The following is a 10,033-nucleotide window of genomic DNA, read 5'->3' on the forward strand; positions in this document are numbered from 1 at the left end:
TTCCCTGTTTCCCAAGAGATCCCTGTGTGCCATCCCTCTCTCCATGGCTGGGGGATCCCTGAGGCAGAGACCAGCTCCCTGTCTCTGGCTGCCTAGCAGACAGCAGCCCAGAGGGATGATGAGAAGGCAGTCAACAGCTCTTCTCAGCCCACAGGCTTGGCCTGATTGAATAGTATAGGTCTTTCTTACCATTGCCTTTCCCAGGTAGTCCTTCTTCTCCAGCTGAGCCACTTGCTTCTCATTTGGCCTGAACAGCTTCCCTGCAGGAATGGCCACCAGCTCACAGAGCTTCTGCTTCTGTAGCACAGACAAGTCATGGAGACTTTGGAGGTGAGAGCAGGGACTGATGAATGTCCCTTCTGCCCTGGGCTTGGGGGCTGCTCCAGACCACCACCATGACAGCCCAATCCCAGCCCAGGTACAGTCCATGGACTCCCATCTTCTCATCCCTGCCTCCCCAGTGACCCAAAGCTCTTCCCACAGACTTGTGTCCTGCTACCATATCCATTGCCACGGCATTTTAATCCTGCTAAAAGCTGGATGTGCTGTCAGTGGGATTTCCCTCCCTCTCCCTGTGGGACCTGCTCCTCCATACCAGGATGGCTTCCATTGCCCTGTCTATCTTGTTGTGCTGGGGCTCGCTCTTCATGCTCATGGCCAGGGTCAGGTGCTCCTCAGCCTTCTCCCAGTTCTCTGTTGTGGCATACACCAGTGCAATGTTGTAGAGAATCTGCTGGAGGGATGGGAGCAAGGGAAAGAGCTCTTGGAGCAGCCAGAGCTGCCAGGAAAGGAAAGGACGGTGGCGCAGTGGCACTGCACCCGCTTGCTTGGTTTTTGCAAGGTACAAAAGAGGCTGGCTGTCTCCTCTTTAGATTTCTCCTGCTGGAGGATGCAGGAGAGCAGAGCTTTGGGATCCAGCTGGTGGCCAGGTGTGCCTCACCTCGCAGGCAAAGAGCCGGTAGTGCAGCCCCAGGATCTTGTAGTCGATGAGCTGGTTGCCTCGCAGCTGGGCCAGTGCCTCTTTGAAATCCTCCAGGGCCTTTCCATGGCTGGGGAGCAGAGGACAAAGGTGTCACCAGCTCGTGGTGGCAACCTGCTTTCCTCTAAGCCTGCACTCAGACTTGGTGAATTCAGGGTCTCCCCTCTATCCTTGCAGTGTTTCAGACACCCCAGGGAAGGAGAGAGGTTTTGAGGCTCATGTTAATCCCAGGACTGCAGTGCTGAAGAGTAGGAGCCTGTTTGACCTCAGCAGATTTCAGTCTGGGCTCTGGGACACCAGCCTGCCTGGTGCCATCCTCAGATGAAGGCTGGCATCTCTGTAAGTGGCAAGAATGAAACTTGAAACCCTTCCACTCACTTCTGGCTCCGGTAAAACACGGTCCCCCGCTGGAAATAAGCCACAGCCAGGTGCTTGTCACAGCCGATGCTCCGGGTGAACGCCTGCAGAGGTAGGGGTGGGGCAAAGGTCGGGGGTAAAAAGGGGACACCTCAAAAAAGCTGAGGATATAGAGCAGTTGTACCTATCCTGCCTCAGCTGAGCTGCCCAAGCTGGGCTCTCTGGGCTGTGTCTCCCTGCAGCACTGGGCACTGGGTGGGGGAGAGCCTGGACCAGGCTCCTGGGCTTTTTGAGCTGGAGCCATCTGCCAGCATGGTCACCTCCTGGGGAGAGGGAGAGTGAACAGTGAGCCGTGTACCACTGCTGCTGCCTCACCTCTGATCACTGGCAGAATAGGTTTGACAGCCTAGGGCCGTCCCCTTCCTCACAGCTTTAAAAGGTCCCGAATCCATCCCTTAGAGCGTGATCCTATTAATTCCTTCCTTTCCCTCCATGTCCTGGGCAAGTCCCAGAGGGGACAGGATGAGCGGCCCTAGGGGCTGTACCTTACCTCCTCCGCCTCCGCCAGCTTCCCCAGGACAAGCTGGATGCAGCCGATGTTAAAGCAGATTTTGGCAGGGGGGTTCTGGACGGCCGAGAAGGCATCCAGGGCAGCGCTCCACTCCTTCCTGTCCGCAGCACACACCCCTTCTTGCCACAGCCGGATCGTCTCCACCAGGGACATGGCGTGGTGGCAGAGGGATGCGGGATCCCCGCGTCGTCTCGCCCCTGTCCTTGTCCTTCCTTGTGGCGCAGCTCGGCCTCTCTGGCTCCCTTCTGCCTGTACTTCTGCCTTCCCCCGCCCTGTCACAACCCCGGCAGGAAGTGGCCTCGCTCGCATCAGCCCCGGCATGGGGAAGTGGGGCAGAGGCTGCCTGTGACACAGCCCGTGTCCATGGGCGCATCCCTGCTCCTCCCGGGCAGCCGCTCCTCGCCTACTCGGGTTTTGATCTTCCCGTTTTTACATTAGGAGCCATGGATTTTGACAGCTGGGTAGTTCATCAGGTCAAATTTCAGGCTGCAAAATCCCAGGACGAGCGCTCAGTTGCTGGTGCTGCTGCTGCGGGCGCCTCGGTGCCCTGCAAAGCGCATCTTCACCATTGCTAAGCGGCTCCTGCAGACAATTCCTGGCAGGCACAGCCCTGGGGTTCCCCTGCCTGCCTGAGTGGGGAGGCGAAGTAGAGCCCAAGGCACCGCCTGGGAAACCCTCGGTCCTTCCCGAGCCCACCGTGTTGTCCCTGTGTGGAGTTCCCTGGAGCTGCCCGTGGATGAGGTTTCTGGGGCAGTGGCTGTGCTGGACCATGTCCCCAGGGCTCAGCCCATCATCTCTTCTGTCCAGGTGTTTTAGGGCCAAGGAAGCATAACTGACTCTGGAGCACTGCTGGGAGAACAGGGCCAAGATGAGCACAGGGCACGGGGTGACAGCAGGATTCTGACCTGCTGCTGACTCACAGGTTTGAGCACATGGTTTTTAGGCATTTTTGGAAGTACTTTGCCTCTGCCCCATCTACCAGCAATGTGATGTATATTTTGTAAGAGCTTAAAATATGTCAGCAAGACTCAGCCCTTGTGCCTTTACCAAAACTTCCCTAGCAAATTACATAACTCCAGCAGTGGGAGGGAGGCTGGGGAGGTGATTGCTGAGTACTGCTGATGGAGAAACCTGTGCCCCTGAGCAGCAAAGACTGGGGTTTTAATCCAAAGCAGGACCAAACAGAACTCTCAGCCTGGGGCTCTCTGGTTCCCCAGCTGTATGTGTGCTCTCAGCATCCCCCCTGCCTCCTATGGGCTTTGACAGGAGCATGGAAGACTCTCTGATCTCCAGGAGGGCAGAGGGAGCTGCTACAAGCTGAAGCGATGCCCAGGAAAAAGGGCAGGAATAACAACATGGTGAGTGTAAAAACACCCCTCTAGGTGCCTTTTCTGATTCCTGTGAGGGATGGGAGACCCCATGGAGCAGCAAATGGTTCACCTTATTGGAAGCTTAATTTCCTGCTCATTTAATTATGGGAATTGGTGCACTGCTCAGTCAGGTTTATCCCAAAAGCAGTACAAGGGGAGCTGGAGAGATCACCCCCATTGTAATGCTCCCAGCAGCTGGGTATTTGTAACTTAATAGAGAGATTTCAGAGCTGTGATAAACACAGCCCTTGTAGCAAGAGTGAGCCTCTTGTTCCCCTTTCTCTGCCCAAAGCTGACTCAGTAGGTAAACTCGTTTCTTCTATGATAACATCCAACAGGAAGTGAGTAACAGAGATGGTGACATTTCCCGTGGAAGACTCTTGGAATCCAGCAAACCCAGACTGCCAATAGGTGGGTCAGAAATAGAGAAATGTCCAAAATCTAGCTGGGGTGCAGTGCACAGGTTTTGACTTTGTACAGCTACAATATGTACAAGTTTATAATTTCTGAAGAGTCAAAAAAAGGCTGGTTCAGGCACAAAGAACCCCCATTATGCACGAGGGAAGATCTTTTTGTGAGCAGTTTTATTGGGCAGGAGAAGCGGAGGAGCATGTCTAGCTCATTCCCAGGAAGGCAGGTTGGGGCTCTTTGCTCAGGATCTGAGGGTTTTGGCTCTTTTCCCAAATGGAGGCAGACACTGAGGTGGATGTGAGGACAGCAACAGGTCTTGACTAGCACAAAATCAGGAGGTGATGAGAATGTGCCATTGCCACGTGCTCTGGCTAAAGCTGAAGGCAGCAGAGCTCTGCAAACGCTGTCACCCTTCCCAGTCTGACCTGCATGAGGTTCTCCATTGAAGGCTTCCTTCTCCTAGCAGGAATCTGAACCCCTGTCATGGTGCCCATACCATCCACCAATGCAAGCAAGGCAGGATTTGGAGGAAAGAGGCTGTTTTTAAAGGCTAGATTTACTTTTTCCCTTCCTGTCACTCATTACCAGCAGAGCTGCCCCTGCAAATCCAGCCCTATCCCTACATCAAAGCATGCTTTAGCACATCCCTGAACAGAAGCATGGATGTATGTGTTCTGTAAATTTTCCTAAATCCATCACAGCCTCACTCAAAGGGATCTGCAGAACCTTAAGACCACTCCATTTATCTAATGCCATCTAGAGGCAGCTGATCGGCTTTGGCACCAATTGCTTTGGAAAATACTTTCCACTTCTCTGGGATTATAGCTTATTTTTTTCAAATGAGGTTCACTGATGTCTTATCCCAGATCTGGGCAAGCAGAAAGAACCAGAGGAGCCAATCACAGTCCCTGGCAGAGCTGTAAGGACAGAACCCTGGCTGCACAACCAGGAGAATTTCTGTACAGATCTATAGGTGAAACCTGGATGCCTTCTGTAGCAAGGCTGGGTCTCTCACCTGGTGATCTCAGCGCCTCCTGTGGTTGTGCCTGGGTTCTTCTGGAGGCAGTGAACAAGCAGAAGCATCCTAGCAAGAGAATTTGGGAGGCACTGAATGTTTAGGGGCAGCCATGCTGGTTCCTGTCTCCACCGAAGGCATGTCAGACACAGTGAGTAAATATTCAGTGATGATTTATTGTCTGGTCTTTATTATTATTACAAAAACAAAGCAGATATCAAAAAACAGCAAAGATTTCACAAGGTCCCCAACAGTTTTACACAACTGAACTGTAGTAAAATAGTGAAATTAAAACACATATATTTCAGTCCTGGCCCTAAACCTTCTACGGTGATCCGTGGTCTGGGATGCCCTGGGCTTTCCTAATTCTTTAAAATTCTCTTTGTTTGGGAACCTGACTGGCCCACTAGCTAACATGATGAGGCACAATGCAACAGGAATGTGAACTGTCTGGTATCCTTACAGACCCTACACAACCAGACAACAAAATAGGGGAGGCTCTGCAAGGATGGTGTCGATACCAGGATATGTTTCTCACACTACCCCAAGCAGCTATTTAGTTGTGCTTGACAAAACCAAATCACTTTCCAATTGCTGAAACGTGATTTGCTGTGTAAAGGCTGCTTTTTCTTCTTCTCCTCAGGAGCTTTGCTCCCCAAAATAAGAAGAGTTCACTGGGCTGGGCTCCAGTGTAAATGGACCATTAACCTTTTTTCCAAACTGCATGATAGACAACTCCATCCCACTGTGACCTTCCCACTGTGGACCGAGCATCAGACTGATGGCAAGGAACCTGAGCAGGTTAAGGAAAATACTCAGCTCTCTGGAATGATCATTGGGGTTGGAAAAGAGCTTTTTTTTCCTCCTGTTCACAGATGTAGGGTCAGAGGTTGACCAAAGGCAATATGGTCCAGTTACCTGTGTTAATAATAGCTGCCCCACTTCTCAAATACAAGATTTTAGCTCAAAACACTGCTTGGCTAGCAAAAAATTAAGACATTGCCCTGTGTCCCTCAGCACTTGCTCAGAGAGTCAGGTCCAAATCTGCCACAATTACACACAAATGCAAATCACTCTAAACACCAAATTGTTTACATCACTGAATATGTCACTGAAAGGCTGGCGAGTACCAAAGATTCCTGTTAGAAGTAAAATTGCACCTTCATAATTTTCCAGGATTGAACTGCAGAAGAGATCACGATGCATCATTGGTGGGGTATGACAGAAGCAGCAGGGCAAAGGCAAAGCTGGGGGGCAGAGCTGCCCGGGGGCGGCCGTGCCAGGGGCGTCAGGGCTGGTGCTCCCTGCTGGAGTCACACCATCACTGCCTGCTGGAGTCACACTGTCTTCCTGGCAGTCAGAACACGCACGATGGACCCAACGCCGCCGGCAGCCAGCGCCTGGGAAAGGAAACAGGGCAGTGAACAGCAGGCCAGGGCAGCTGCAGCCTGGAGCTCCCTTCCAGGACCCCAACAGGCTGACAAGAGCGATGCAGAGGGACTTTGGACATGGCCTGGAGTGACAGAATGAGGGGGAAGGGCTTCAAACTGACAGGGAGCAAGGGTAGGTACCAGGAAGAAATCTTTCCCTGTGACGGTGCGGAGGCCCTGGTACAGATTTGCCAGAGAAGCTGTGGCTGCCCATCTCTGGAAATGGACGGGGCTTGGAGCAACCTGTGCTAGTGGAAGGTGTCCCTGCCTATGGAATGAGATAAGCTTCAAGGTCCCTTCCAACCAAAACCATTCTGGAAGTCTATGAAATTACTTGGATCACATTTATATTGCACGTGAGTATGAGTACCTGCCTGCCCTCCACAGAACACCAGCAGCCAGGGTACGATAATCACACTCGATTTCAAGAAAGGTTTTTAACTTTAATTAAGCCTTAATTTCCCTGCAGAACCAAGCTGCATGTTTTGCTTCCCTCCAGGAAAGAAATTCTCTTTGAATCACTGGATGAAACTATTCTGTTTGCCTCAGTCTAAAAGAAATTCAAATTTTGACTGGGTTGGGTGTTTACCCAGGGAAGCAGCAGTGGGCAGGAGCTATAACTCAGCTGTGAGCTCCAGATTCCCAGCATGAATCTGGCACTTGAGTCTCACCAGCCAGGAGAGGGGTTCTTGCCAGGCTCAGGGCACTCTGGCAGGGGCTGTCCCCACGCACGCACCTTCTCATGCCACTGCAGCAGCACAGCACTGCTGTTGTCAGAGGGGCTCTCAAAGCCCTTGTAGATGTACTTCATGAGCAGGTCCACCCCGTTCTTGTCCAGCGACTGCACCGCCTTCTCGATGTCGTTGGCTTTGAAGGAGATGAGCACCTTCAGCACGATGCTCTCAGCACGGTCCTGTCAACAGGCACACGCACAACCAGCCTGCTGTGAGGCACAGCCAAACACTGCTCCTCTCTCAAACAAACTGAATTAGAGCATTTTTATCTTTAACACCTCTGAAGAGGATGGTGTGTGAAAAGCTTGTCATAGTAAGGTACAACAAACACATCCTCCCAAGGATAAACAAGGTAAGAGTTTAACACATTTGCCCCGCTTTAGTTTTTCTGCCTCTGTTAGTGTTTGCAATTCGGCACCCCTTAATTATGGCTAAATAGTAAATGCTCATATGGAAGCTCAAGATCTATCAAGTTCCAAAATAATTATAACAATCAAGTGCTTGTCTGGCCCCCCTTACCACCAGAGCCTTTTCCATATCTCTGTTTAACGTGACACAACCATTAATGTGATCCAGGGAAATGCCACTGGCAGCCTGGAGGAGGTGACTGCTGGAAGCCACGTGCTTTCCAAGCAGTCCCACTTGACTGGATCCTACACTGGATGCAGACTGGCCATTAATATTAAGAATTAATAACTTTTGATCTGGATGTCATTTCAGGCCTGGGAATGTGGGAGGTGTGCTTACAGCAGCAATTAGCCATGTCACCAGCAAGGAGCAGCTCCTCCTGTTCATCCATCACTAACTGAGGCAGGATGAGAGAAGAATGTCTCAGGGTTGTTGGACTTTTGAATAATTCCATCACACAAACACCTCAGGCACCTTCCCCCTACAGAAACTATGGATGTCAGTTGTCCTGCCCAATTTAATATCCCATAATCACTTGGCTTAGCAAGACTTCTCACATGACTGTAAGTAAAATTATATAAGTTTAAAGATAACAAAAAATTAAGGCAGGTATTAATGTTCAGTCATTCTACCCTCTTCAATTCCACCACCAAGTGTACTCTTAAATCCTTCAATAGAGGCTAATGGAAACAAGTCATTAATGTGAGGACAAAGCTGTACAGCTCTATTTGTAACAGCTGGTTCTCAGAGCTCTGTAAAACCCTGCAGGAAAGGGCTGGGGCTGCAGGAACAGCTCTGCCAGAAACCATGCCCCCAGGCCTCTCCTTGGGCAGGCAGAAGTGACTGCAGGCACTCACCAGCTGGGCAGTGCCATATCTTATCAGCCTGTTCCTCCCACCAGTGCAATCATGAGCTATTCAGGATCCATGCTGGGGACAGTCAGAAATGCACGTACCCAGCAGACTCCCACACTGTCACAGGGGGAGGGCTTGATTCTCCTGAGGTTTTAACAGCTTCATTTTGATTGGATGTGACAAAAAACAATTCTTCCTTTTTTGTAGGCTCACTGCTGGTGGTTTCATTAGTCAGAGGTGAGAACTGCAAGCCTGGTTCCCTGAGCACAACACGATTACATCTGTGAGCTGCCATGTCTGGTCTGAGTCAGACACAGCCACTGGTGACACCTGGGCACACAAAGCACAACCAGCACTGGTAGGAGAACCACCCCTGATCCAGCACCAAGGTAAAGGTACGTGCACAGTACTGTACCTGAGCTACAGCATTTTGAACAAGATTAAAACACTTGTGGTCATGGATGTCTCAACATCAAGGAATACCCTAAATTCTGCTCCTCTGGCCTCCTCAAGGTACAACCAGTGGCAGAGAGGTAACCGAGACAAGAAAGGATTTTTAGGGAGTAACCCATGAGCCAGCAGTCGCTATTTTACCTTCACTGCCTGATTCTTTGTGTTGATGGGAGGGTTCTTCAGAGCTGCCTGCAGTGCAGCCATCATGTTCCCTGTGCCACATGGTTAAGGACCAGACACCAAGTACATGGACATCAAGTACCACGACAGCTGTATCTGTAGCTGGCTTGTGCATGACTGAAAACACTCTGATGCAGGGATTCCCTCACCAACTAAGAAGACATTACAGCCTAAGACAGCAATTTTCAGGCCATTTGAGGCAGGAGCAGCATCAACAAGCAGCTGTATAGTTCCAGGACTGTTGAATACTTCCTAGGCCTTTCCCTGAATGAGCGTCAAAACAAAAGAAACCGCTACCCATCACTTCTGCAATCTGCAGCCCTCGAGAACAGGCCTCAGCTTGTCACATCCAGCCCCAGCAGCCACCAGGACAGCAGCCCAGCGAAAAGTGACCAAGGGCCAGCTGGGCGAGGCAGCCCTGGTAGCAGGCACAGGGAACTCTGGGCACAGGAACCCCCTGTCTGCATCCCCCGGGACACCTCCCTGAGCGCTGCCCTGGGGCACTGCGGCTGCTGCTGGCAGGGGAGGAAGCTGGGCCGCCTTCCACGGCCAGCCCCTTCTCCCTTCAGCCTCTTCCCTCTGCCAGCCCCTTCTCCCTTCAGCCTCTTCTCTCTGCCAGCCCCTTCCCTTTCCCTCTGCCAGCTCCTTCCCCCTTCAGCATCTTTCCTCTGCCAGCCCCTTTTCCATTCAGCCTTTTCCATTCCATTCTTCCCTCTGCCAGCCCTTCCCCCTTCGACCTCTTCCCCTTCCCACTGCCAGCCCCCTCTCCCAGCCCTTCCCCCTTCAGCCTCTTCCCCTTCCCTCTGCCAGCCCCTTCTCCCTTCAGCCTCTTCCCTCTGCCAGCCCCTTCCCTTTCCCTCTGCCAGCTCCTTCCCCCTTCAGCATCTTTCCTCTGCCAGCCCCTTTTCCATTCAGCCTTTTCCATTCCATTCTTCCCTCTGCCAGCCCTTCCCCCTTCGACCTCTTCCCCTTCCCACTGCCAGCCCCTTCTCCATTCAGCCTCTTCCTGCTGTCAGCCTCTTCCTGCTGCCAGCTCCTTCCCCCTTCAGCATCTTCCTGCTGTCAGCCCCTTCCCCGTTCAGCGTCCTCCCTTGTCCTGCCAGCCCCTTTCCCCTTCAGTCCCTTTCCCCTTCAGTCCCTCTCCCCTGCCAGCCTGTTCCAGCGCTTCCCGCCCGCCGCGGTGCCGCTCACGGATGTTCCCCTATAAGGCCGCCCCGGCGGCGGCCGCGCCCGCTCCGCCCCCGCCGCTGCCCTCAGGATATTGTCGCAGG

At 52.2% G+C, this 10,033-nt stretch overlaps 2 protein-coding genes across 2 annotated transcripts in view; both read right to left on the reverse strand.

The window, feature by feature from the left end:
- Window positions 1-2,075, reverse strand: part of NCF2 (neutrophil cytosolic factor 2) — an 8,569-nt gene extending 6,494 nt beyond the window's left edge. The window contains exons 1-5 of the mRNA XM_031059185.1: window positions 1,887-2,075; window positions 1,358-1,440; window positions 941-1,049; window positions 596-733; window positions 190-297 (exon numbers count right to left, since the gene is read on the reverse strand). Of these exons, the coding sequence (XP_030915045.1) occupies window positions 190-297; window positions 596-733; window positions 941-1,049; window positions 1,358-1,440; window positions 1,887-2,060 (612 nt within the window). The 5' untranslated portion in view covers window positions 2,061-2,075. The remainder of the gene's footprint in view (window positions 1-189; window positions 298-595; window positions 734-940; window positions 1,050-1,357; window positions 1,441-1,886) is intronic.
- A 2,784-nt stretch (window positions 2,076-4,859) lies between these two features.
- ARPC5 (actin related protein 2/3 complex subunit 5) lies at window positions 4,860-8,865 on the reverse strand. Its single transcript, XM_005423732.2, has 3 exons — window positions 8,724-8,865; window positions 6,870-7,046; window positions 4,860-6,103 (listed from the first exon to the last, which is right to left on the reverse strand). The coding sequence occupies exons 1-3, from the start codon at window positions 8,787-8,789 to the stop codon at window positions 6,041-6,043; spliced, it is 306 nt and encodes a 101-aa protein (XP_005423789.1). The 5' UTR covers window positions 8,790-8,865; the 3' UTR covers window positions 4,860-6,040.
- Window positions 8,866-10,033: the final 1,168 nt, after the last annotated feature.

This window comes from Geospiza fortis, unplaced genomic scaffold (genome assembly GCF_000277835.1).
Source record: "Geospiza fortis unplaced genomic scaffold, GeoFor_1.0 scaffold229, whole genome shotgun sequence".
Lineage (NCBI taxonomy): Eukaryota > Metazoa > Chordata > Aves > Passeriformes > Thraupidae > Geospiza > Geospiza fortis.

Excerpts from the sequence above, each read along its gene's own strand:
- ARPC5 (XM_005423732.2), bottom strand. The coding sequence starts at position 8,789 with ATGATGGCTGCACTGCAGGCAGCTCTGAAGAACCCTCCCATCAACACA. Across the intron at positions 7,047-8,723 it reads CAAAGAATCAGGCAGTGAAG|GACCGTGCTGAGAGCATCGT; the intron begins GTAAAATAGCGA and ends GCCTGTTGACAG. Across the intron at positions 6,104-6,869 it reads TGCTGCAGTGGCATGAGAAG|GCGCTGGCTGCCGGCGGCGT; the intron begins GTGCGTGCGTGG and ends TTCCTTTCCCAG.